This window comes from Meles meles, chromosome 16 (assembly GCF_922984935.1).
Source record: "Meles meles chromosome 16, mMelMel3.1 paternal haplotype, whole genome shotgun sequence".
Taxonomy (NCBI): domain Eukaryota; kingdom Metazoa; phylum Chordata; class Mammalia; order Carnivora; family Mustelidae; genus Meles; species Meles meles.
In genome coordinates this window covers 5,135,857-5,163,685 of record NC_060081.1, presented here as the reverse complement: position 1 = coordinate 5,163,685, position 27,829 = coordinate 5,135,857, and the positions used below count along the sequence as shown (strand labels likewise).

Sequence of the window (27,829 nt, the reverse complement as noted above, 5' to 3'; positions counted from 1 at the left end):
TCTCTCCCTTTTCATTCCTAATTTTATTAATTTGGGCTTTCTCTCTTTTCTTTTGGATTAGTGTGGCCAATGGTTTATCGATCTTATTGATTCTTTCAAAAAACCAGCTTCTAGTTTCATTGCTACGTTCTACTGTATCTCTTGTTTCTATCTCATTGATCTCTGCTCTAATCTTGATTATTTCCCTTCATGCATGTGGAGTTGGTTTGATTTGTTGTTGATTCTCCAGTTCTTTAAGGTGTAGAGACAGCTGGTGTATTCTGGATTTTTCAATGTTTTTGAGGGAGGCTTGGATGGCTCTGCATTTCCCCCTTAGAACCGCCTTTGCTGTATCCCATAGGTTTTGGGCCGAGGTGTCTTCATTCTCATTGGTTTCCATGAATTGTTTAAGTTCATCTTTGATCTCCTGGTTGATTCAAGCATTCTTAAGCAAGGTGGTCTTTAACTTCCAGGTGTTTGAGTTCCTTCTGAACTTTTCCTTGTGATTGAGTTCCAGTTTCAAAGCATTGTGATCGGAGAATATGCAGGGAATAATGTCAGTCTTTTGGTATTGGTTGAGTCCTGCTTTGTGACCCAGTATGTGGTCTGTTCTGGAGAAGGTTCCATGTGCACTTGAGAAGAATGAGTATTCTGTTGTTTTAGGGTGGAATGTTCTGTATATGTCTATGAGGTCCATCTGGTCCAATGTTTCATTCAATGCTCTTATTTCTTTACTAATTTTCTGCTTCGATGATCTGTCTATTTCTGAGAGAGGCGTATTAAGATCTCCTACTATTATTGTATTCATATCAATATGACTCTTTATTTTGATTAATAGTTTTCTTACGTAATTGGGTGCTCCCATATTGGGGGCATAGATATTCACAATTGTTAGATCGTCTTGGCGGATAGTACCTTTAAGAATTATGTAGTGTCCTTCTGTATGTCTGACTACAGTCTTTAGTTTAAAATCTAATTTATCTGATATGAGAATCGCTACCCCGGCCTTCTTTTGAGGCCCATTGGCATGAAAGATGCTTTTCCATCCCTTCACTTTCAGTCTGGGTGTATCCTTAGGTTCAAAATGGGTCTCTTGTAGACAACATATGGATGAGTCCTGTCGTTTTATCCAATCTGCAACCCTGTGTCGTTTTATGGGCGCATTTAGGCCATTCACATTGAGAGTGATTATTGAGAGAGAGGTTTTTATTGACATCGTGTTGCCTTTGAAGTCTTTCTGTCTATAGATTGTTTCTATATTTCTGTTCAATGATATTCTTAGGATTTTTTCTCTTTTATAGGACCCCCGTTAATATTTCCTGCAGTGTCGGCTTGGTGGTTGCACCGTCTATTAAGCCTTGCCGGTCTTGGAAACTCTTTATCTCTCCATCCATTTTAAATGTCAGTCTTGCTGGATAGAGTATTCTTGGCTGCATGTTCTTCTCATTTAGTACTCTGAATATATTTTGCCAGCCCTTCCTGGCTTGCCAGGTCTCTGTGGAAAGGTCTGACATTATTCTAATGGGCTTTCCTCTGTATGTAAGAAGCTTCTTTGTCCTAGCTGCTTTTAAGAGGGTCTCTCTTGAAACATAATTCCCCATTTTAACTATAAGGTGCCGTGAGAACTTTCGAGAATCTAAAATCTTGGGAGGATATCTTTCTGCCTCTAGTACATGAACGTTGTTTCCATTCGTGAGATTGGGAAAATTTTCATAGACAACTTCTTCCACTATATCTTCTAGACTTCTTTCTTTTCCTTCCCCTTCAGGGATTCCAATAATTCTGACGTTGGAACATTTCATGGCATCGTTTATTTCCCTGATTCTGTTTTCGTGGCTTCTGAGCTGTTTGTTCCAGGCTTCCTCCTGATCCTTTCTCTCTATCTGTTTGTCCTCCAGATCACTCATTCTATCTTCTGTCTCAGTTACCCTAGCTTTTAGAGAATTTAGATTGGATTGGAACTCATTGAGAGCATTTTGAACATCATCCTTGGTGGCTTTCAGTTCTGCCCTAACATTGTGAACATCATCCCTGATGGCTTTCAGTTCTGCCCTAATCAATTCTGTTTGGTCATCCATGGCTTTCTCCAACCTAGCTATTGCCTGGATAATTGTTAGTCTGAATTCCTTTTCTGACATATTGTCTATGTCAATACCCATTAGCTCTGTTGCAGAAGGCCCATCCTCTGTATTTTTCTTCTGTTGGGTATTCCTCCTCCTAGTCATTTTGGTAAGAGATGACTAAACAGATGCAGCTGGACTTATCGATTGTGGTGCAGTTAATGTGCACCCTGGAATGCTTCTGTGCAATGAGGATTCCACACCCAAATGAGAGATAAAGAAAAGAAAAAGAAATAGAGAAGAAGAAAGAACAAAAAGGGGAAAGAAAAAAGGAAAAAAAGAGAGAGAGAGAGAGATAGGAAAAAAAGGGAAGATAGAAGAGAAGGCTCAGCCCAAATGGGCCACAAGGTAAGATTTGTAGAGTATACAAACAAAAACAGACAGACAAAAAGAGTGATAAAAGTATATGACAAGAGAAAAAAATATGTATATGTAAGCAAAAAAAAGGGGGAAAACCTCCTCAGAAAGAACCCCAAGTATAAGATTTATATATTGTCAGGACAGACACATATTCACAGAAACACTGACAGAAGGAAAAATTGGGAGAATGGTTATAGATTCTGTGGGTGAGGAAGTTTATTTTGATTCTTCCTGAAGGTATCTTGATGTTTTTGTTAAGGGACTCAACTTTCCTAAGTTACAGGGGGATTAGAAACTGGTTTGCCTATAGGGGTAGCATTGATTGGGGAAAGGGGATTACCTTGAAGTTTAACTCTATATGTATAGTAGAAAATAAAAATTAAAAAAAGAATAAACTAGACTAAACTAAGTTAAAATTAAAAAAGAATTAAAAAAATAGAAAAACAAAAGAAAAACACGGGTGTATGTATCCAAAAGTTCAGGTTAGAAGTTTATTAAAGAATTTGATGTACTGGACATCTCAGTGTGATGGTAAATAGGTTAAAAAATTATCTGTATGTATAAAAAAAAAAGAACCAGAATATTGGTAAAGAGTTAAAAATAAAAGTTGTATTTATGAAGTAGTGGTGGTTGTTCTCTTGTAGTCTTTTTTTTTTTTTCTTCCTTCCTGGTTGGTTTTCTGGGGGAGGGACCTGCCACGTGGGTTTTTAGACAATGATGTTCCCTGAGTTAGGTCATCCCGCTCCCCTCAAGGGGGTGAGCTCTTTTTTTTTCAGGAAACTGTTTTTTTCAGCCTTTTGTTCTCTGGCGGTTTTTATGTTCTTTCATCTGCTTTCTCTCACCTTGACAGCTTTTGATGGTTTTTGGAGGTTTAGAGGAGAGCAAACAGCACCCCAACCTCCCTCTCAAAGAGAAGCCTCAGACTGTTTTGCAAAAGCTGCTGGCAGAGTTGGTTCTGAGTCACTGTCCCTGGGGATGCAGGAGCTCCTCGTTTTACCCAAAACCAGGGCAGCGGTGGCTGTCTAGGCAGCTCCAGACTGACAGAGAGGTTCCGAGCAGAGATCACGCACTGGGATTTTCCCACTGTCCCGGGCTGGGAATGTCTGGTTTTTCCTGCTGCCAGAGCTCCAGGCTAGCACCTATGAGCACCTATCCCAAGGGAGGGTGTGGGACGCGTGCGTTTCAGGATTGCCATCCTGCCAGGCTCCCAGCCTCTCACGGGAGCCAGACCCCACTCGTTCTCGGGTGCGCTGGCGTTCAGGCGCACTGGCGGCTCAGTGACGGAGACCTGATTTCTCCGCCACACTCTCTCTGGCTCCACGCCAGGGGAGGCTGTCCTGGGTCCGTGGACTTAGGTCCCTGACCCTAACCACCCAGGTTCCCACTATTACCCCCCCACCACGATCCTTTGCTGTTTGTTTTTTGAGTGCTTTCAACCAGACTCCAAGATAATGCTGGTCCCCAGACGCAGAGCACTCTCGTGTTGGGGTGTTACTTTCCAATCGGTCACCTCTGGTGGCCCCTTCCCCCTTTTGTTTATCTTCCGATATCAGTCCGATGCTCCCAGTCTGCTTTACCTGCCACTGGCGTCTTCTGCTCCAGTAGAGATCCAGACGTGTATAATTCTGGTCTCAGGCTGATTTCATGGGTGGTCGGAGTTCTTTCGTAGGTAATCAGCTCACTTTAGGGTACAGGTTGAAATGGTGCCTCCTCCTACTTCCCCGCCATCTTGACTCCCCCTCTGAATTCCTTTTCCAACATATTGTCTATGTTGATAGCCATTAGCTCTGTTGCAGAAGGTCCATCCTCTGTATTTTTCTTCTGTTGGGTATTCCTCCTCCTAGTCATTTTGGTAAGAGATGACTGAAGAGATGCAGCTGGATTTATCCATTGTGGTGCAGTCAAGGTGCACCCTGGAATGCTTCTGTGTACTCAGGGTTCCCCACCCAAATGAGAGAAAAAAGAAAAGAAAAAGAAATAGAGAAGAAGAAAGAAAAAAAAAAGGAAAGAAAAAGGGAAAAAAAAAGAGAGAGAGAGATAGGAAAAAAAGGGAAGATAAAAGAGAAGGCTCAGCCCAAATGGGCCCCAAGGTAAGATTTATGAAGTATACAAACAAAAACAGACAAACAAAAAGACTGATAAAAGTATATGACAAGAGAAAAAATATATATATATAAGCAAAAAAAAAAAAAAGGGAAGAACCTCATCAGAAAGAACCCCAAGTATAAGATTTATATATTATCAGGACAAACACAAATTCACAGAAACATTGGCATAAGGAAAAATTGGGAGAGTGGTTATAAATTCTCAGTGTTGGCAAGGAAGTTTATTTTGATTCTTCCTGAATGTATCTTGATGTTTTTGTTAAGGGACTCAACTTTCCTAAGTTGCAGGGGGATTAGAAACTAGTTTGCCTATTGAGTACATTGATTGGGGAAAGGGGATTACCTTGAAGTTTAACTCTATATATATAGTAGAAAATAAAAATTAGAAAAGAATAAACTAGACTAAACTAAGTTAAAATTAAAAAAGAATTTAAAAAAATAGAAAAGCAAAAGAAAACATGGGTGTATGTATCAAAAATTTCAGGTTAGAAGGTTATTAAGGAATTTGATGTACTGGACATCTCAGTGTGATGGTAAATACGTTTAAAAATTATCTGTATGTATTTAAAAAAAAGAACCAGAATATTGGTAAAGAGTTAAAAATAAAAGTTGTATTTATGAAGTAGTGGTGGTTGTTCTCTTGTAGTCTTTTTTTTTCTTCCTTCCTGATTGGTTTTCTGGGGGAGGGGCCTGCCACGTGGGTTTTCAGACAATGATGTTCCTGAGTTAGGTCCTCCCGCTCCCCTCAAGGGGGTGGGCTCTGAGGAAACTGTATTTTTCAGGCTTTTATTCTCTGGGGGTTTTTATGTTCTTTCATCTGTTTTCTCTTGCCTTGACAGCTTTTGATGGTTTTTGGAGGTTTAGAGAAGAGCAAACTGCACCCCGAACTCCCTCTCAGAGAGAAGCCTCAGAATGCTCTGCAGAGCTGCGGCAGAGTCGGTTCTGAGTCACTGTCCCTGGGGATGCAGGAGCTCCTCGTCATACCCAATACCAGGGCAGCGGTGGCTGTCTAGGCAGCTCCAGACCACCAGAGAGGTTCCAAGCAGAGATCGCACACTGTAATTTTCCTGCTGTCCCGGGCTGGGAATGTCTTGTTCTTCCAGATGCCAGAGCTCCGGGATAGCACCTATGAGCACCTCTCCCAAGGGAGGGTGTGGGACATGCGCGTTTCAGGATTGCCATCTGGTCAGGCTCCCAGCCCCTCACGGGAGCCAGACCCCACTTGTTTTTGGGCGTGCTGGCGGCTCAAGGGCCCTGGCAGCTCAGGGACTGAGACCTGAGTTCTCTGCCACACTCTTTCTGGCTCATCGCCAGGGGAGGCTGTCCTGGGTCCGGGGACTTAGGTCCCAGTCCCTAACTGCCCAGATTCCCACTATATTCCCCTGTGGTCTATTGCTCTTTGTTTTTTGAGTGCTTTCAACCAGACTCCAAGTTAATGCTGGTTCCCAGACGCAGGGCACTCTCGTATTGGGGTATTACTTTCCAATCAGTCGCCTCTGGTGGTTCCCTCCCCCTTTTGTTTTTCTTCCATATCAGTCCGACATTCCCACTCTGATTTACCTGCCACTTGAATCTTCTGCTCCTGTAGAGATCCAAACATGTATAATTATGATCTCAGGCTGATTTAATGGGTGGTCGGATTTCTTTGGTATGTAATCAGCTCACTTTAGGGTACAGGTTGAAATGGCGCCTCCTCCTACTTCCCTGCCATCTTGACTCCCCCTGTAGGTGGATTTTTTTTAAAGGTTTTATTTATTTATTTGACACACACACAGAGAGAGATCACAAGTAGGCAGAGAAGTAGGCAGATGGGGAGGCAACACTACCATTTTTGAGTGTTCGCCTTAAGTGCATTTAAATGTATTGAAAGCATAAGGGACTCGGCCTGCACTTAACTCAGAGCTTCCAACTGGCCTAGGGTCCGTCCTTGTTCTAACTTCTTTTCTCGACTGGGAACACTCTCCCTCATATGAGTGTTAGCTGTAAGAGCAATTATAAGTTCTGGAAACATAAGGGTCTTGGCATGCACTTAACTCAGAGTATGCAACCAGCTTAGCATCTGTCCTTGTTCTAACTTCTTTCCTCAACTGGGAACACACTGCCACGCATGAGTGTTAGCCATAAGAGCGATTATATGTTTAAGAAGAATAAGGGCCTTGGTGTGAACTTAACTTAGAGTATCCAACCTGCCTATCTTCTGTCCTCATTCTAACTTCTTTCCACAACGGGGAAAACACAGCCATTTATGAGTTTTCACCTTAAGAGCATTTATAAGTTTTGCAAGCATAATGGCCTTGGCGTGCACTTAACTTAGGGTATCCAATCCGCCGTAAGTCCCTCCTTGTTCTAACTTCTTTTCTCACTGGGAACACTCTGCCACATATGAGTGTTAGCCTTAAGAGCGATTATATGTTCTGGAAGCATAAGGGCTTTTATGTGCACTTAACTTAGAGAATCCAACCTGCCTAGCATCTGTCCCTGTTCTAACATCTTTCCTCAACTGGGAAAACACTGCCATTTAATCGGTTTTCTTACTAAGCGGGATTATATGTTTTGCAAGCATAAGGGACTTGGCATGCACTTAACTCAGAGTATCCAACCTCCCTACAGTCTGCCCTTGTTCTAACTTCTTCCCGCAACTGGGAAAGCACTACCATTTATGAGTGTTCACCTTAAGAGCCTTTAAATGTTTTCGAAGCATAAGGGCCTTGGCCTGCACTTATCTCAGAGTTTCCAACATGCCTAGAGTCCGTCCTTGTTCTAACTTCTTTTCTCAGCCGGGAACACTCTGCCTCATATGAGTGTTATCCTAAGAGTGATTATATGTTTTGGAAGCATAAGGAGCCTTGGTGTGCACTTATCTCAGAGTTTGCAACACGCCTAGCGTCTGTCCTTGTTCTAACTTCTTTCCTCAACTGGGAACACTCTGCCACATATGAGTGTTAGCCTTAAGTGCGACGATATGATTTGGAAGCATAAGGGCCTTCAGTTGCACTAAACTCAGAGTATACAACCTGCCTAGCTTCGGTCCCTGTTCTAACATCTTTCCTCCACTGGGAAAACAATGCCACTTAATCAATTTTCTTTCTAAGTGTTATTATACGTTTTGCAAGCATAAGGGACTTGGCATGCACTTATCTCAGAGTATGCGACCTCTCTACAGTTCACCCTTGTTCTTAGTTCTTCCCGTAACTGAGAAAACACTACCATTTATGAATGTTCGCTTAAGAGCGTTTATACGTTTTGGAAGCATAAGGGCCTTGGCCTGCACCTAACTCAGACTTTCCAACCTGCCTAGTGTCCGTCCTTGATCTAACTTCTTTTCTCAACTGGAAAAACTCTGCCTCATATGAGTGTTAGCCTTAAGATTGGTTATATGTTCTGGAAGCATAAAGGCTTAGATGTGCTCTTAATCCAGAGTTTGCAACCTGCCTAGCGTCTGTCCTATTTCTAACTTCTTTCCTCAACTGGGAACACTCTACCACATATGAGAGTTTGCCATAAGACGGATTATATGATTTGGAAGCAAAAGGGCCTTGGGGTGCACTTAAGTCACAGTATACAACCTGTCTAGTGTCGGTCCCTGTTCTAACATCTTTCCTCAACTGGGAAAACACTGCCACTTAATCAGTTCTCATACTAAACGGGATTATACGTTTTGCAAGCATAAGGGACTTGGCCTGCACTTTACTCAGAGAATCCAACTTCCCTACAGTCTGCCTTTGTTCTAACTTCTTCCCGCAACTGGGAAAACACTAACATTTATGAGTGTTCGCCTTAAGAGCGTTTATACTTTTTGAAGCATAAAAGCCTTGGCTTGCACTTACCTCAGAGTTTCCAACCTGCCCAGAGTCTGTCCTTGTTCTAAATTCTTTTCTGAAACGGGAACCCTCTGCCTCATATGAGTGTTGGCCTTAAGAGACATTATATGCTTTGGAAGCACAAGGGCTTGGGGCATGCAGTTAACTCAGAGTATGCAACCAGCTTCACGTCTGTCCTTGTTCTAACTTCTTTCCTCAACTGGGAACACTCTGCCTCATATGAGTGTTAGCCTTAAGAGTGATTGTATGCTTTGGACACATAAGGGCCTTGCTGTGCACTTAACTCTGAGTATGCAACCAGCTTCGCATCTGTCCTTGTTCTAACTTCTTTCCTCAACTGGGAACACTCTGCCACTTATGATTGTGAGCCTTTAGAGCGATGATACGATTTGGAAGTATAAGGGCCTTGGTGTTCACTTAACTCCGAATATCCAAACTGCCTAGCGACTGTCCCTGTTCTAACATCTTTCCTCACCTGAGAAAACACTGCCAGTTAATCAGTTTTTGTACTAATCGGGTTTATATGTTTTGCAAGCATAAGGGACTTGGCCTGAACTTTATTCAGAGCATCCTACCTCCCTACAGTCTGCCCTTGGTCTAACTTCTTCCCGCAACTGGGAAAACACTACCATTTATGAGTGTTCGCCTTAAGAGCGTTTATATGTTTTGGAAGCATGAGGGCCTTGGCCTGTACTTAACTCAGATTTTCTAACCTGCCTAGAGTCCGTCCTTGTTCTAACTTCTTTCCTCAACTGGGAACACTATGCCTCATATGAGTGTTAGTCTTTAGCACGATTATATGTTCTGGAAGCATAAGGGCTTGGGCGTGGACTTATTCAGAGTGTCCAACCGTCCTAGTGTCTGTCCTCGTTTTAACTTCTTTCCTAAAGTGGAAACACACTGACAACTAATGGTTTTTTGTATTAGGCCAGATTATAGCTTTTGGAAGCATAAAGGCTTAGGCATTCACTTAACTCAGAGTACCCTTCCTGCCTAGAGTTCGTCCTTGTTCTTACTTCTATCCAAACTGGGAAACACAGCCATTGATGAGTGTTCGCCTTAAGAGTGTTTATACATTTTGCAAGCATAAGCGATTTGGCCTGCACTTAAATTAGAGTATCCAACTGGCCTAGAGACTCTCCATATTTATTTATTTATTTATTTATTTAATTTATTTATTTTTTCAGCGTAACAGTATTCATTGTTTTTTCTTCTCAAGGATTTGGATGGATTCCATCCTCACATTGAGGTCCTTCATCCATTTTGAGTCTATTTTCATGTGTGGTATAAGGAAGTGGTCCAATTTCATTTTTCTGCATGTGGCTGTCTAATTTTCCCAGCACCATTGATTGAAGAGGCTTTCCTTTTACCATTGGACATTCTTTCCTGCTTTGTTGAAGATTAGTTGACCATAGAGTTGAGGGTCTATTTCTGGGTTCCCTATTCTGTTCCATTGATCTATGTGTCTGTTTTTGTGCCAGTACCATGCTGTCTTGATAATGACAGCTTTGTAATAGAGCTTAAAGTCCGGATTTGTGATGCCACCAACTTTGAATTTCTTTTTCAATATTCCTTTGGCTATTAGAGGTCTTTTCTGGTTCCATATAAATTTGAGGATTATTTGTTCCATTTCTTTGAAAAAAATGGATGGTATTTTGATAGGGATTGCATTAAATGTGTAGATTGCTTTAGGTAGCATGGACATTTTCACACTATTTATTCTTCCAATCCAGGAGCATGGAACATTTTTCCATTTCTTTGTGTCTTCCTCAATTTCTTTCATGAGTACTTTATAGTTTTCTGAGTATAGATTCTAAGCCTCTTTGGTTAGGCTTATTCCTACATATCTTATAGTTTTGGGTGTAATTGTAAATTGTAATTTTCATCAGGAATTGATGCTGGATTTTGTCAAATGCTTTTTCTGCATCAGTTGAGAGGACCATGTGGTTCTTCTCTCTTCTCTTATTGATTTGTTCTATCACAGTGATTGATTTGTGAATGTTGAACCAAACTTGCAACCCAGGGATGAATCCCACCTGGTCATGGTGGATAATCTTTTGAATGTGCTGCTGGATCCTGTTTGCTAGGATCTTGTTGAGAATCTTTGCATCCATATTCATCAGTGATATTGGTTTGAAGTTCTCCTTTTTGGTAGGGTCTTTGCCTGGTTTGGGGATCAGGGTAATGCTGGCTTCATAAAAAGAGTCTGGAAGTTTTCCTTCTGCTTCAATTTTTTTGAACAGCTTCAGGAGAATTGGTGTTATTTCTTCTTTGAAAGTTTGATAGAATTCCCCAGGGAATCATCAAGTCCTGGGCTCTTGTTTTTTGGGAGGTTTTTGATCACTGCTTCAATCTCGTTACTAGATATCAGTCTATTCAGGTTGTCAATTTCTTCCTGGTTCAATTTTGGGAGTTTGTAGCTTTCCAGGAATGCATCCATATCATCTAGGTTGTTTAGCTTATTGGCATATAACTGTTGGTAATCATTTCTGATGTTTGTTTCTATTTCCGTGGTGTTAGTTGTGATCTCTCCCTTTTCATTCCTAATTTTATTAATTTGGGCTTTCTCTCTCTTCTTTTGGATTAGTGTGGCCAATGGTTAATAGATCTTATTGATTCTTTAAAAAAACCAGCTTCTAGTTTCATTGATATGTTCTACTGTATCTCTGGTTTCTACCTCATTGATCTCTGCTCTAATCTTGATTATTTCCCTTCTTGCATGTGGAGTTGGTTTGATTTGTTGTTGCTTCTCCAGTTCTTTAAGCTGTAGAGACAGCTGGTGTATTCTGGATTTTTCAGTGTTTTTGAGGGAGGCTTGGATGGCTATGCTTTTCCCCTTTAGAACCGCCTTTGCTGTATCCCATAGGTTTTGGACCGAAGTGTCTTCATTCTCATTGGTTTCCATGAATTGTTTAAGATCATCTTTGATCTCCTGGTTGATCCAAGCATGCTTAAGCAAGGTGGTCTTTAACTTCCAGGTGCTTGAGTTCCTTCTGAACTTTTCCTTGTGATTGAGTTCCAGTTTCAAAGCACTGTGGTCTGAGAATATGCAGGGAATAATGTCAGTCTTTTGGTATCGGTTGAGTCCTGCTTTGTGGCCCAGTATGTGGTCTATTCTGGAGAAGGTTCCATGTGCACTTGAGAAGAATGAGTATTCTGTTGTTTTAGGGTGGAATGTTCTGTATATGTCAATGAGGTCCATCTGGTCCAATGTTTCATTCAATGCTCTTATTTCTTTATTAATTTTCTGCTTCGATGATCTGTCTATTTCTGAGAGAGGCGTATTAAGATCTCCTACTATTATTGTATTCATATCAATATGACTCTTTATCTTGATTAATAGTTTTCTTATGTAATTGGGTGCTCCCATATTGGGGGCATAGATATTCACAATTGTTAGATCATCTTGGCGGATAGTCTCTTTAAGAATTATGGACTGTCCTTCTGTATCTCTGACTAGAGTCTTTAGTTTAAACTCTAATTTATCTGATATGATAATCGCTACCCCGGCCTTCTTTTGAGGCCCATTGGCATGAAAGATGCTTCTCCATCCCTTCACTTTCAGTCTGGGTGTATCCTTAGGTTCAAAATAGGTCTCTTTTAGAAAATATATGGATGGGTCCTGTTGTTTTATCCAATCTGCAACCCTTTATCATTTTATGGGCGCATTTAGGCCATTCACATTGAGAGTGATTATTGAGAGATAGGTTTTTATTGACATCGTGTTGCCTTTGAAGTCTTTCTGTCTGTAGATTGTTTCTGTATTTCTGTTCAATGGTATTCTTAGGATTTTTTTTCTCTTTTATAGGACCCCCGTTAATATTTCCTGCAGTGTCGGCTTGGTGGTTGCAGAGTCTTTTAAGCCTTGCCGGTCTTGGAAACTCTTTATCTCTCCATCCATTTTAAATGTCAGTCTTGCTGGATAGAGTATTCTTGGTTGCATGTTCTTCTCATTTAGTACTCTGAATATATTTTGCCAGCCCTTCCTGGCTTGCCAGGTCTCTTTGGAAAGGTCTGACGTTATTCTAATGGGCTTTCTTCTGTACGTAAGGAGCTTTTTTGTCCTAGCTGCTTTTAAGAGGGTCTCTCTTGAAACATAATTCCTCATTCTAACTATAAGGTGTTGTGAGGACTTTCGATTTAAAATCTTGGGAGGAAATCTCTCTGCCTCTAGTACATGAATGTTGTTTCCATTCGTGAGATTATGAAAATTTTCATAGACAACTTCTTCCATTATATCTTCTAGACTTCTTTCTTTTTCCTCCCCTTCAGGAATTCCAATAATTCTGACGTTGGAACGTTTCATGTCATCGTTTATTTCCCTGATTCTGTTTTCTTGGCTTCTGAGCTGTTTGTTCCAGGCTTCCTCCTGATCCTTTCTCTCTATCTGTTTGTCCTCCAGATCACTAATTCTATCTTCTGTCTCAGTTACCCTAGCTATTAGAGAATTTAGATTAGATTGGAACTCATTGAGAGCATTTTGAACATCATCCCTGGTGGCTTTCAGTTCTGCCCTAACATTGTGAACATCATCCTTGGTGGCTTTCAGTTCTGCCCTAATTAATTCTGTTTGGTCATCCATGGCTTTCTCCAACCTAGCTATTGCCTGGATAATTGTTAGTCTGAATTCCTTTTCCGACATATTGTCTATGTCGATAGCAATTAGCTCTGTTGCAGAAGGTTCATCCTCTGTATATATATAAGCAAAAAAAGGGAAGAACCTCATCCGAAAGAAGCCCAAGTATAAGATTTATATATTATCAGGAGAAACACAAATTCACAGAAACACTGACAGAAGGAAAATTGGGAGAGTGGTTACAAATTCTCAGTGTGGGTGTGGAAGTTTATTTTGATTCTTCCTGAAGGTATCTTGATGTTTTTGTTAAGGGACTCAACTTTCCTAAGTTACAGGTGGATTAGAAACTGGTTTGCCTATAGGGGTAGCATTGATTGGGGAAAGGGGATTACCTTCAATTTTAACTTTATATGTATAGTAGAAAATAAAAATTAAAAAAGAATAAACTAGACTAAACTAAGTTAAAATTTAAAAAGAATTAAAAAAATAGAAAAGCAAAGAAAAACACGGGTGTATGTATCAAAAAGTTCAGGTTAGAAGGTTATTAAAGAATTTGATGTACTGGACATCTCAGTGTGGTGGTAAATAGTTTAAAAAATTATCTGTATATATAAGAAAAAAGAACCAGAATATTTGTAAAGAGTTAAAAATAAAAGTTGTATTTATGAAGTAGTGGTGTTTGTTCTCTTGTAGTCTTTTTTTTTCTTCCCTCCTGGTTGGTTTTCTGGGGGAGGGGCCTGCCATGTGGGTTTTCAGACAACGAAGTTCCTGAGTTAGGTCCTCCTGCTCCCCTCAAGGTGGTGGGCTCTGAGGAAACTGTTTTTTTTTTCAGGCTTTTGTTCTCTGGGGGTTTTTATGTTATTTCATCTGTTTTCTCTCGCCTTCACAGCTTTTGATGGTTTTTGGAGGTTTACAGGAGAGCAAACTGCACCCCGACCTCCCTCTCTGAGAGAAGCCTCATAATGTTCTGCAAGAGCTTCTGGCAGAGTCGGTTCTGAGTCACTGTCCCTGGGGATGCAAGAGCTCCTCGTTGTACCCAAAACCAGGGCAGCGGTGGCTGTCTAGACAGCTCCAGACCGCCAGAGGTTCCGATCAGAGATCACACACAGATTTTCCCACTGTCCCGGGCTGGGAATGTCTGTTTTTTCCGGATGGCAGAGCTCCAGGCTAGCGCCTATGAGCACCTATCCCAAGGGAGGGTGTGGGATGCGCACGTTTCAGGATTGCCGTCCTGCCAGGCTCCCAGCCCCTCATGGGAGCCAGACCCCACTCATTCTCGGGCGCGCTGGCGGGTCAGGTGCACTGGCGGCTCAGGGATGGAGACCTGATTTCTCCGCCACACTCTCTCTGGCTCAGTGCCAGGGGAGGCTGTCCTGGGTCTGAGGACTTAGGTCCCTGACCCTAACCGCCCAGGTTCCCACTCTTTCCCCCCACGATCCTTTGCTCTTTGTTTTTTGAGTGCTTTCAACCAGACTCCAAGTTAATGCTGTTCCCCAGACACAGGGCACTCTCGTATTGGGGTATTACTTTCCAATCGGTCACCTCTGGTGGCTCCCTCCCCCTTGTGTTTATCTTCCAATATCAGTCTGACACTCCCAGTCAGCTTTACCTGCCACTGGCGTCTTCTGCTCCTGTAGAAATCCACACGTGTATAATTATGATCTCAGGCTGATTTCATGGGCGGTCGGAGTTCTTTGGTAGGTAATCAGATCACTTTAGTGTACAGGTTTAAACGGTGCCTCTTCCTACTTCCCCGCCTACTTGACTCCTTTAATTTTTAATTTTTAAAGTGATCTCTCAGTGGAACAGACTTTTAATAGTCCTGATTTTGTGCTCCGTTTCCGCGCCGATTGCCGAGAGCCGGCCTCTCCCCCCCGCAGGCTATATTCACGTTGTTTTGGATTCACTTTTCCACAAGTCCTACCTTTCAGAAAGTGGTTGATTTTCTGTTTCTAGAATTGCCTTTCTTCTTCTCTATGATCTCCTGTTGGATTTGTAGGTGTTTTCAATGTTTAGATAAGCTATCTAGCTGATCTCCTGCTACATGATGTAGTCTCAGTCTGCTACTTCTCTGCCATCTTGACTCCTCCCCCCTGTATAATCACTCTTAAGATTAAGTCACATAACTGGCAGTGTGTTTCTAGTTGAGGAAAGAACTTAGAACAAAGGCAGACTATAAGCAAGTTGGATACTCTAAATTAAGTGCACACCAACTCCCTTATGCTTCTGAAAAGTATGATCACTCTGAAGGCTAAGTCTCATAAGTGGCAGTGTGTTCCCAGTTAAGGAAAGAACTTAGAACAGGGGCAGACAATAAGCAAGTTGGATACTCTAAGTTAAGTGCACGCCATATCCTTTATGCCTCCAAAACATATAATCACTCTTAATGTTAAGTCTCTTATGGGGCAGTGTGTTCCCAGTTGAGGAAAGAAATTAGAGCAAGGGCAGACTATAAGCCAGTTGGATACTCTAAGTTTTGGGCACACCATGTCTCTTATGCTTCCAAACCATAAAATCACTGTTAGGTGAAGACTCATAAGTGGCAGTATATTCCCATTTGAGAAAAGAACTTAGAGGAATGGCAGACTATGAGCATGTAGGATACTCTGAGTTAAGTGCACGCAAAGACCCTTATGCTTCCAAAGCATATAATCACTCTTAAGGTAAGACTCATAAGTGGCAGTGTGTTCTACAATGAGGAAAGAACTTAGATCAAGGGCAGACAATAAGCACGTAGTATACTCTGAGATAAGTCCACCCCAAGACCCTTATGCTTCCAAAACATTTAATCACTATCCTGTCTAACACTCATATGGGGCAGAGTTTTCCCAGTTGAGAAAAGAAGTTAGAATAAGAACGGACTCAGCAGGAAACAATAGAGGCTGTGTGCGCAGAGCAGGCGCCCGTAGCCTCCCCGCCCCTCCCGCAACGCTCGACCCCGGGATCCCCCCAGCTTGCCTGCCCTCCATGGCCGACAAGGAAGCAGCCTTTGATGACGCAGTAGAAGAACGTGTGATCAACGAAGAGTACAAAATATGGAAAAAGAACACCCCTTTTCTTTACGATTTGGTGATGACCCATGCCCTGGAGTGGCCTAGCCTAACTGCGCAGTGGCTTCCAGATGTAACCAGACCAGAAGGGAAAGACATCAGCATTCATCGACTTGTCCTGGGAACACACACGTCCGATGAACAAAACCATCTTGTGATAGCCAGTGTGCAGCTCCCTAACGATGATGCTCAGTTTGATGCTTCACACTACGACAGTGAGAAAGGAGAATTTGGAGGTTTTGGCTCAGTTAGTGGAAAAATTGAAATAGAGATCAAGATCAACCATGAAGGAGAAGTAAACCGGGCACGTTATATGCCCCAGAACCCTTGCATCATTGCGACAAAGACTCCATCCAGTGATGTTCTTGTTTTTGACTATACAAAACATCCTTCCAACCCAGACCCTTCTGGAGAGTGCAACACAGACTTGCGTCTCCGTGGACATCAGAAGGAAGGCTATGGACTTTCTTGGAACCCAAATCTCAGTGGGCATTTACTTAGCGCTTCAGACGACCACACCATCTGCCTCTGGGACATCAGTGCTGTTCCAAAGGAAGGAAAAGTTGTGGATGCGAAGACCATCTTTACAGGGCATACAGCAGTAGTAGAAGATGTTTCCTGGCATCTGCTCCATGAGTCTCTGTTTGGGTCAGTTGCTGATGATCAGAAACTTATGATCTGGGATACTCGTTCAAACAATACTTCCAAACCAAGCCACTCAGTTGATGCTCACACTGCTGAAGTAAACTGCCTATCTTTCAATCCTTGCAGTGAGTTCATTCTGGCCACAGGATCAGCTGACAAGACTGTTGCCTTGTGGGATCTGAGAAATCTGAAACTGAAGTTGCATTCCTTTGAATCACATAAGGATGAAATATTCCAGGTTCAGTGGTCGCCTCACAATGAGACCATTTTGGCTTCCAGTGGTACTGATCGCAGACTGAATGTTTGGGATTTAAGTAAAATTGGAGAGGAACAATCCCCGGAAGATGCAGAAGATGGGCCACCAGAATTGTTGTTTATTCACGGCAGTCACACTGCCAAGATATCTGATTTCTCCTGGAATCCCAATGAACCTTGGGTGATTTGTTCTGTATCAGAAGACAATATCATGCAAGTGTGGCAAATGGCAGAGAACATTTACAATGATGAAGATCCAGAAGGACAAGGGTCCTAGATATGTCTGCACTTCTTTTGATTTTAGACTCCCCTTTTTTCCCCCTCTCAACCCTGAGATTGATTTAACACTGGTTTTGAGACACAGACTTTGTTTGGCTATCCCTCTATGATAGGTACCATCAACAATGTTACTAGCCCAAACAGAGGGTGTTTTCTAAATATTAACTGGGGGACTTGATTCAGTAAAGCCACAGACTTATATTTAAATTTTCTTCAGGAATTTTCTAGTAACAAAGGTCTAAAGTATCCACAGAAAGGAGAATATTGGGTATGGTTATTTTTCTTCTTAGGCTATATCCCCAAGTTTTACAGACTCCTTTTAAGTAAAGGCTAAAGTGAGGAAGGATAGAGCCAAGTGAGGTAGGTGTCTGAGCCATGAAGTATAAATACCACAAGATGTCGTTTTTATTCAGGAAATGGGGGAGATTCAAGTCATATAAATTCCTATTCTAAAGTTTTCACACCTGACTTTCCAGGATGCACATTTCCCTATGTAGACCAGTCTCCTCTCAGTTTCTTCAGTTAAGTCAAAACTATGTGTTCCTCTTTCCCCATATATTTTTGCTTGTTAGTGTATTTCTTGAGCTGTTTTCATATTTCTTTCCTTTCTGTGAAATGGTTTTTTTTAAAAAACTTGGGACCACCAAGTTGTAAAGATGTATGTTTTTACCTGACAGTCATACCACGGGTAGACTGTCCAGTTGAGTTGAGAAGAGTGAATTGATAGCTTGTATTTGTTTTTAAAATTAAATTAATCCTGGGTAAGAGTTGCTTTTTTTTTTTTTTTTTTTTTTTTTTTTAGGAGTTAGTCCTTGACCACTAGTTTGGTACCATCTCTATTTTGGGTGACCTGTTTCACCAGCAGGCCTGTAAGTCTCCATGACTAACTGTGTAAGTGCTTATAATGGAATAAATTGCTTTTCTACGTAAAAAAAAAAAAAAGAACGGACTCTAGGCAGGTTGGAGACTCTGATTTAAGCGTACACCAAGGTGCCTTTGCTTCCAAAACATATAATCCCGCTTAATATGAAAACCCATTCTGGCAGTGTTTTCCCAGTTGAGGAAAGAATTTAGAACAAGGACAGATGCTAGGCACGTTGGATACTCTGAGTTAAGTGCAAGCCAAGGCCCTTATGCTTACAAAACGTAAAAACGCTCTTAAGGTGAATACTCTTATGTGGCAGTGTGTTCCCGGTTGGGGAAAGAAATTAGAACAAGGACGGACTATAAGCCATTTGGATACTCTTAGGGCACACCATGTCCCTTATGCTTCCAAACCGTAAAATCACTCTTAAGATGAAGACTCATAAGTGGCATTCTATTCCAAGTTGAGGAAAGAACTTAGAGCAAGGGCTGACTATAAGCATGTTGGATTCTCTGAGTTAAGTGCATGCCCAGTCCCCTATGCTTCCAAAACATATAATAGCTCTTAAGGTTAAGTCTCATAAGTGGCCGTGTGTTCCCAGTTAAGGAAAAAACTTAGAACATGGGAGGACTATAAGCATGTTGGATACTCTGAGTTAAGTGCACGCAAAGACGCTTATGCTTCCAAAACGTAAACTCAATCTTAAGGTGAAGATTCATAAGTGGCAGTCTGGCAGTCTGTTCCCAGTTCTGGAAAGAAGTTAGAACAAGGGTGCACTATAGGCAAGTTGGATATTCTAAGTTAAGTGCACGCCAAGTCCCTTATGCATCCAAAATGTATAATCGTTCTTAAGGTTAAGTCTCATAAGTGGCAGTGTGTTCCCAATTCAGGAAAGATCATAGAACAAGGGCAGATTATAAGAATGTTGGATACTCTGAGTTAAGTTCAAGTCAAGGCCCTTATGCTTTCAAAACCTATAAACGCACTTAAGGTGAACACTCATAAATGGCAGTGTTTTCCCAGGTGAGGAAATGTGTTAGAACAAGGGTGGACTCTTGGCAGGTTGGAGACTCTGAGTTAAGTGCTCCCCAATGCGCTTATGCTTTCAAAACTTAAAATCCTGCTTAATAAAAAAACCCATTCTGGCCGTGTTTTCCCAGTTGAGGAAAGAAGTTAGAACAAGGAGGGACACGGGGCTGGTTGGATAGTCTGAGTTAAGTACACGCCAAAGTTCTTATGCTTCCAAAACCTATAATGCTCTTTTTAAATTAATTTTTTTATTTGTTTATTTACCACATAACAGTGTTCATTGTTTTGGCTTCACACCCAGTGCTCCATGCAGTACATGCCCTCCCTATTACCCACCACCTGGTTTCTCAAAATCCCACCCCCCCACCCCTTCAAACCCTCTGGTTGTTTTTCAGAGTCCATAGTCTCTCATGGTTCATCTCCCCTTCCACCTATAATGCTCTTATGGCTAACGCTCATATGGGGCAGAGTTTTCCCAGTTGAGAAAAGAAGTTAGAACAAGGAGGGACTCTAAGAAGGTTGGATACTCCGATTTAAGTGCACCCCAAGGCCCTAATGCTTCCAAAGCCTAAAATCCCGCTCAATACAAAAACTCATTAAATGACAGTGTTTTCCAAGTTGGGGAAAGAAGTTAGAACAAGGACGGACTCTAGGCAGGTTGAATACTCTGAATTAAGTGCAAGCCAAAGCCCTTATCCTTCCAAGACTATAATCGCTCGTTAGGTGAACATTGATAAATTGCAGTGTTTTCCCAGTTGAGGAAAGAAGTTAGAATAAGGACAGATGCTAGGCAGGTTGGATACTCGGAGAAAAGTGCAGGCCGAGGCCTTTATGCTTCCAAAACATGTAATCCCGCTTAAGGCGAACACTCATAAATGGCAGTGTTTTGCCAGTTGAGGAAAGAAGGTAGAACAAGGGTGGACTCTAGGCAGGAGGGATACATGGAATTAAGTGCACTCCAAGGCCCTTATGCTTCCAAAATGTATCATCGCTCTTAAGGCGAAAACTCATAAATGGCAGTGTGTTCCCTGTTGAGGTAAGAAGTTAGAACCAGACAGGCTCTGTAGGACCTATATTATAATTCTATTTTAGACAGAGGCTTCCATTGAGGTTAAATAATAACTTTGTTGTTTAACCCTTTAACTGTCCCTGCTCCCCTTCCCCCCAAGGGACTTAAAAACAAGACCTGGAAACCAGCTCCAGGTGTGGAGGCCAAGAAAAACAAGGCTGTACCTACCTGAGTGTAGCCCTGGCATACGTACAGCCATCTTGACAAAGCAAAAGCTGGCACCTTGCACTGTAAGAGTGGGTTAGCATAAGAATGGCCATCCTGAAGGGTGAGAGGCCATTTTACTGAACATCCCTAACAGACCGATACTGGGTACGTGACTTGAGATGAGATAAACTAGCTAACACCTGGGAAAACAACTTAATCATATACCACCAGGGCAATTAGGTGGTGGCGCCACAAGGACCAGATGTTAATAAAAAAGAATTAGTTGGAGTCTCCCTCGGTTTACAAATGTCCTAGTGATTTACAACAAAGAAGCCATCTTCTCAATAGCCCAGTTTCCAGAGACAAATAGCTCAGTTCCTTGAGGCCTAAGGTCGCCCTCGCCATTATCAAACTGAAGGAGCTTGAGGCGGAGGGAAGGGTAAATAAAGTTAAATTTCTTTTAAACCTAAATCTCACTTAACTGCCAGGGTGACGCCGGAGTGGCAAGAAGTTAAACAAAGTTAGACTGTCAAAGTGCGGCACAAGATATGTATGTAGCTATGAAAAAGCCTTGAAAATGCTATATAAACCCTTGGCTTTGAGTTCTCAGGGTCCTTGTTGAAACCCACTGCACTGGGCAGATACTTGTTGAAATCTGTTGAAACACCCGCTGGAAATAAACCCCACTGTGTGACTTGCATTTTCGAAAATGCTCTCTGTCTCATTGAGGGGTGGTCGACCCTGTGCCCTAACATGTGGAGGTTCCACCGAGATCTTAAGACCCCTCCTCAGAGAGACAGATGACCCCGATAGCGAGGTTGAGCTAAAGGAACTGCGGCAGGAGGTTTGGCCACCTCCAAGAGGGGAGGACTGAAACAGGTCCTCGACCAGAGTGACTGAAACAGGTCTCCAAAGAGGGGAGGACTGAAACAGGTCTTCTGCCAGGGAGGCTGAAACAGGCCTCTGCGAAGTTCCAAATAGAGAATTCTCGCGGGCAGGAAGGAGTGGGTTACGGCCCCGGAGGCTCCGTTACTGGTAGTCACAGGAGACGTCCCCGACAGAAAGGGCCCCAACGACGTCCGCAGTGGACGCCGTTTGGAAGGAGAGGTAAGGATCCTGAGGGGTTTGTGAGTGGAACGGCGCCTGTGGATGTGGTGTGACTGACCGGCCGGTGGGTGTTAGAAGTGCATGGGGGCTTTTGGGAGGGGCATCTCCTACTCTCGTTCAGAGGACAAGGTCTTTATCTGTGAAGAGAGCCAGCTGCCAGTTCGGCTGGATTCTCCCTTAGCTTCCTTCCAGTTTTGTCTTCGTGGCTGCACTGGATCATTTGTCCTTGTGGGTGTGTTCTTTTAATTGTTCTAAGTGTATTTGTCTCACTGTGGACTGAGGACATGATGGGACAGACGCGGACAACTCCTCTGTCTCTGATGATTGACCACTTCTCGGACACAAGGGAAAGAGCTCATAACCTGAGCACTGACATACGAAAGGGAAAGTTTTGGACTTTCTGCATGTCTGAATGGCCATCCTTTAAAGTCGGATGGCCCCGGGAGGGAAATTTCAACTACCTATTATCTTACAGGTTAAGGCCATCATTTTCAGAGAAAAACCCACACGGCCACCCTGACCAAATACCTTACATTTTGGTCTGGCAAGATATGATGAAGATCCTCCCTCCTGGCTTAAACCTTTTACCTAACACCCTCATCTGTAAGGGGCTGGGATGCCCCCACCAGCAGCTCTGAGTAAGGGCTGCTGGGTTGGCAGTTGACTTTGTCTTGTCTCTTTGTAGTCTTCTGTGCTGCTTGTTATGTTTGAAGGAATGGGGCAAACAGAGAATAAGGGAACTCTGACTCTTAAGGGCTATAACTGGAGCCAACTGGGGTTAGTCTAACTTGTGACAGAGACTTTAAGGAAAATTCCTAAGCAGCTGCCAAAACAACTTTGTTTCGGGGACTTTCCTTGCCCTCTCTGGTCCGATGGAGACTGCCAAGCCCCTTCCCCTTGCTGGTGGGAAAGCATGGTGTCTGCTCCTCTGTTGGAGTTGATAAGCTCTAAAACCGGGAAGCCTTTCTCTGCCTCCTGGCAGCACTTTGTTTCTTCTGTCTCCCGCTTCTGGTGTTTCTGCACCAATGTGCGTGCAGCCTGCATGACTAGCCTCTTGATCATGCGCCATGACCCCTACTCTCTTCACTGTCAAGGAGCAAGAAGAGCACCCCCTGGACTTAACACCCTCCACTCCAGATCTTCCCACCCGTGTCACAGGTAAATATGCAAAGTGGAGTGGGCCCAGGAGTAACGTTAATCAGTATTTGAACTAAGTTAAGCTTGTTGGTATAAATAAGATATGCATGTCTTTTAAGTTATCAGCAGTAGATGTGGAAATTCAAAGTTTACTGAAGGTCAAATAAGCTCGTGTTATTTGTTAAAATCTGTTGAAATCTGTTAGCAAAGAGATTACTAAACTGATGGTTCATTGTCTGTCTCAAAGTTGAATGGGCAATTGTTAAAATAGCTTTCAAAGTCTTTGCTAACCTGAAACTTTAATCCAAATGGGATAAAATGCTAGAGCACTGGTTGCTGCAACTAGGTTTGTGCTTTTGAAATCTGTTGGTAAACATGTTTTGTGCTTAACGGATTGATAAATTTGCCATCTAAAGAATCCTGTTGTAACAGTTCACAGTGGGTTCATATTTAATCTTCAGTAGAGGTTAAGGTATTTCTAAAAGTACAAAATTCTGGTAAGTGTAATGAAGACGGATGGAAATGAGAAAAGCAACGCTATATGTAAAAAGTAGGAGATATGTAAAAAGAGAGAAAAACAGCCCTGAGGCCACTGTCGGAGCCAGATCCATTCCTAAAGAATGGAAGGGGAGACTGATCACCTCCCACTAGCCGGAGATACCCAAATGGGAGGGTGTCCAACTTGTATGAATCTGAAGAGTGCCTGACTGTGTGAATGTGTCTGTATGGTTCCACCGCTTCGGTTATGGGGTCTGAGTGGGCTGCACCCTGAGTCTCACGGGACGTCCTATGGCATAACGGTCATCTACTCCATGGAATAGCCTGGTCCGGGATTTCTACAGACAGACCTTAGCTAAGATGCTCCTAAGTTCCCTGAGGGATGCGAGCAGGACAGCATCTGAAAGATCCCCCTCACATGGTCTGTGACATCATTTAGGATGGGAGGGAAACCCTGAGAACTCAGTATCTTAGGAAAAAAAAGGAAAGACACTGGTATAAAAAAGCTGGTTCTCGGGGCACCTGGGTGGCTCAGTGGGTTAAAACCTCTGCCTTCGGCTCAGGTCATGATCCCAGGGTCCTGGGATGGAGCCCCGCATGGGGCTCTCTGCTCAGCAGGGAACCTGCTTCCTCCTCTCTCTCTCTCTGCCTGCCTCTCTGCCTACTTGTGATCTCTGTCTGTCAGATAAATAAATAAAATCTTTATTTAAAAAAGCTGGGGGGGGAGGAGTCAAGATGGCGGAGAAGTAGCAGCCTGAGACTACATCAGGTAGCAGGAGATCAGCTCGATAGCTTATCTAAACATTGCAAACACCTACAAATCCAATGGGAGAGCGAAGAGAAGAAGAACAGCAACTCTAGAAACAGAAAATCAACCACTTTCTGAAAGGTAGGACTGGCGGAGAAGTGAATCTAAAACGACGGGAAGATAGACCGCGGGGGGAGGGGCCGGCTCCCGGCAAATGGCGGAGGAACGGAGCACAAAATCAGGACTTTTAAAAGTCTGTTCCACTGAGGAACATTGCTCCAGAGGCTAAAACGGAGAAGGATCAAGGGTGTCGGAGTGTCGGAGAGCTCGCAGGTATTAGAACGGAGAAGCCGGCTGCAGAGACAGAGCCGAGGACTGAACGCTCAGCTCGGGGTTACCTTGATCTGGTCGCGGGCTGGGTGAGCTCGGAGCGCGGCTAGAGGCTGGGGATACGGGAGTGATTGGGTGCTGTCCTCTGGGGGTGCACTGAGGAGTGGGACCCCAGGCTCTCGGCTCCTCCGGGCCGGAGACTGGGAGGCCACCATTTTCATTCCCGTCCTCCGGAACTCTACGGAAAGCGTTCAGGGAACAGAAGCTCCCAAAAGCGAACCCGAGCCGATTACTTAGTCCGGCCGCCGGTAAGGGCGGTGCAATCCCGCCTCGGGCAAAGACACTTCAGAGTCACTACAACAGGCCCCTCCCCCAGAAGATCAACAAAATATCCAGCCAGGACGAAGTTCATCTATCAAGGAGAAAGCAGATTCAATTCCTAAGACAGCAGAGCAATTCCAGAGGAGGAGAAAGCAAAGCACGGAACTCATGGCTTTCTCCCCATGATTCTTTAGTCTTGCGGCTACTTCAATTTTCTTTTCTTTTTTCAATTTTTTTTCTTTTTTCAATTTTTTTCTTTTTTCTTTTTTCTTCTTCTGCTAAATTTTTGAAAACTTTTACCCTTTTCTTTTTTAACGTTTTTTGACTAGTTCATCTAAATATATATATTTTTTCTTTCTTTTTTATATTTTTTATTTGTTTTATTTTTAAATTTTTTTTTCTTTTTTTTTTCAGAACCTGTTTTTATCCCCTTTCCCCCCCGCCCCCACAATTTGGGGTCTCTTCTGATTTGGTTACAGCGCATTTATCCGGGGTCTTTGCCACCCTTTTAGTAGTTTATTTGCTCCTTCATATCCTCTTATCTGGACAAAATGACAAGGCGGAAAAAATCACCACAAAGAAAAGAACAAGAGACAGTACCGAAGGCTAGGGACCTAATCAAAACAGACATGGGTAATATGTCAGATCAAGAGTTCAGAATGACGATTCTGAACATTCTAGCCAGGCTCGAAAAAGGCATGGAAGATATTAGAGAAACCCTCTCTGGAGATATTAAAGCCCTTTCTGGAGAAATTAAAGAACTAAAATCTAACCAAGTTGAAATCAAAAAAGCTATTAATGAGGTGCAATGAAAAATGGAGGCTCTCACTGCTAGGATCAATGAGGCAGAAGAAAGAATTAGTGATATAGAAGACCAAATGACAGAGAATAAGGAAGCCGAGCAAAAGAGGGACAAACAGCTACTGGACCATGAGGGGAGAATTCGAGAGATAAGTGACACCATAAGACGAAACAACATTAGAATCATTGGGATTCCAGAAGAAGAAGAAACAGAGAGGGGAGCAGAAGGTCTATTGGAGAGAATCATTGGAGAGAATTTCCCTAATATGGCAAAGGGAACAAGCATCAAAATCCAGGAGATGCAGAGAACCCCCCTCAAAGTCAACAAGAATAGGTCCACACCCCGTCACCTAATAGTAAAATTGACAAGTCTTAGTGACAAAGAGAAAATCCTGAAAGCAGCCCGAGAAAAGAAGTCTGTAACATACAATGGTAAAAATATTAGATTGGCGGCAGACTTATCCACAGAGACCTGGCAGGACAGAAAGAGCTGGCATGATATATTCAGAGCACTCAACGAGAAAAACATGCAGCCAAGAATACTCTATCCAGCTAGGCTTTCAATGAAAATAGAAGGAGAGATAAAAAGCTTCCAGGACAAACAAAAACTGAAAGAATTTGCAAACACCAAACCAGCTCTACAGGAAATATTGAAAGGGGTCCTCTAAGCAAAGGCAGAGCCTAAAAGTAGTAGATCAGAAAGGTACAGAGACAATATACAGGAACAGTCACCTTACAGGCTAATAATGGCACTAAAATCATATCTCTCAATAGTTACCCTGAATGTTAATGGGCTAAATGTCCCAATCAAATGACACAGGGTATCAGAATGGATAAAAAAACAAAACCCATCAGTATGTTGCCTGCAAGAAACTCATTTTAGACGTGAAGACACCTCCAGATTTAAAGTGAGGGGGTGGAAAACAATTTACCATGCTAATGGGCATCAGAAGAAAGCTGGGGTGGCAATCCTTATATCACATCAATTAGATTTTAAGCCAAAGACTATAATAAGCGATGAGGAAGGACACTATATCCTACTCAAAGGGTCTGTCCAACAAGAAGATCTGACAATTTTAAATATCTATGCCCCTAACGTGGGAGCAGCCAACTATATCTACCAATTAATAACAAAATCAAAGAAACACATCAATAATAATACAATAATAGTAGGGGACTTAAACACTCTCCTCACTGAAATGGACAGATCATCCAAGCCAAAGATCAACAACGAAATAAAGGCCTTCAATGACACACTGGACCAGATGGACATCACAGATATATTCAGAACATTTCATCCCAAAGCAACAGAATACACATTCTTCTCTAGTGCACATGGAACCTTGTCCAGAATAGATCACATCCTGGGTCACAAATCAGGTCTCAACCGGTATCAAAAGATTAGGATTATTCCCTGCATATTTTCAGACCACAATGCTCTGAAGCGAGAACTCAATCACAAGAGGAAAGCTGGAAAGAAACCAAATACATGGAGACTAGACAGCATCCTTCTAAAGAATGAATGGGTCAACCAGGAAATTAAAGAAGAATTGAAAAAATTCATGGAAACAAATGATAATGAAAACACAACAGTTCAAACTCTGTGGGACACAGCAAAGGCAGTCCTGAGAGGAAAATATATAGCGGTACAAGCCTTTCTCAAGAAACAAGAAAGGTCTCAAGTACACAACCTAACGCTACACGTAAAGGAGCTGGAGAAAGAACAAGAAGGAAACCCTAAACCCAGCAGGAGAAGAGAAATCATAAAGATCAGAGCAGAAATCAATGAAATAGAAACCAAAAAAAACAATAGAAAAAATCAATGAAACTAGGAGCTGGTTCTTTGAAAGAATCAATAAGATTGATAAACCCCTGGCCAGACTGATCAAAAAGAAAAGAGAAAGGACCGACCCAAATCAATAAAATCATGAATGAAAGAGGAGAGATCACAACTAACACCAAAGAAATACAGACAATTATAAGAACATACTATGAGCAACTCTACGCCAACAAATTGGACAATCTGGAAGAAATGGATGCATTCCTAGAGACATATAAACTACTACAACTGAACCAGGAAGAAATAGAAAACCTGAACAGGCCCATAACCATTAAGGAGATTGAAACAGTCATCAAAAATCTCCAAACAAACAAAAGCCCAGGGCCAGACGGCTTCCCAGGGGAATTGTACCAAACATTTAAAGAAGAACTCATTCCTATTCTCCTGAAACTGTTCCAAAAAATAGAAACGGAAGGAAAACTTCCAAACTCATTTTATGAGGCCAGCATCACCTTGATCCCAAAACCAGACAAGGATCCCACCAAAAAAGAGAACTACAGACCAATATCCTTGATGAACACAGACGTAAAAATCCTCACCAAAATGCTAGCCAATAGGATTCAACAGTACATTAAAAGGATTATTCACCACGATCAAGTGGGATTTATTCCAGGGCTGCAGGGTTGGTTCAACATCTGCAAATCAATCAATGTGATAGAACACATTAATAAAAGAAAGAACAAGAACCATATGATACTCTCATAGATGCTGAAAAAGCATTTGACAAAGTACAGCATCCCTTCCTGA

The 27,829-nt window shown here is 42.4% G+C and overlaps 1 protein-coding gene across 1 annotated transcript; it reads left to right on the top strand.

Annotated features, from left to right (window-relative positions):
- The first annotated feature begins 15,855 nt into the window (after window positions 1-15,855).
- Window positions 15,856-17,188, top strand: LOC123927107 (histone-binding protein RBBP4-like). The gene has a single exon (XM_045981634.1). The coding sequence runs from the start codon at window positions 15,929-15,931 to the stop codon at window positions 17,186-17,188; it is 1,260 nt and encodes a 419-aa protein (XP_045837590.1). The 5' UTR covers window positions 15,856-15,928.
- Window positions 17,189-27,829: the final 10,641 nt, after the last annotated feature.

Bases quoted from the DNA above. Each gene is read 5' to 3' on its own strand.
- LOC123927107 (XM_045981634.1), top strand. From the start codon at position 15,929: ATGGCCGACAAGGAAGCAGCCTTTGATGACGCAGTAGAAGAACGTGTG.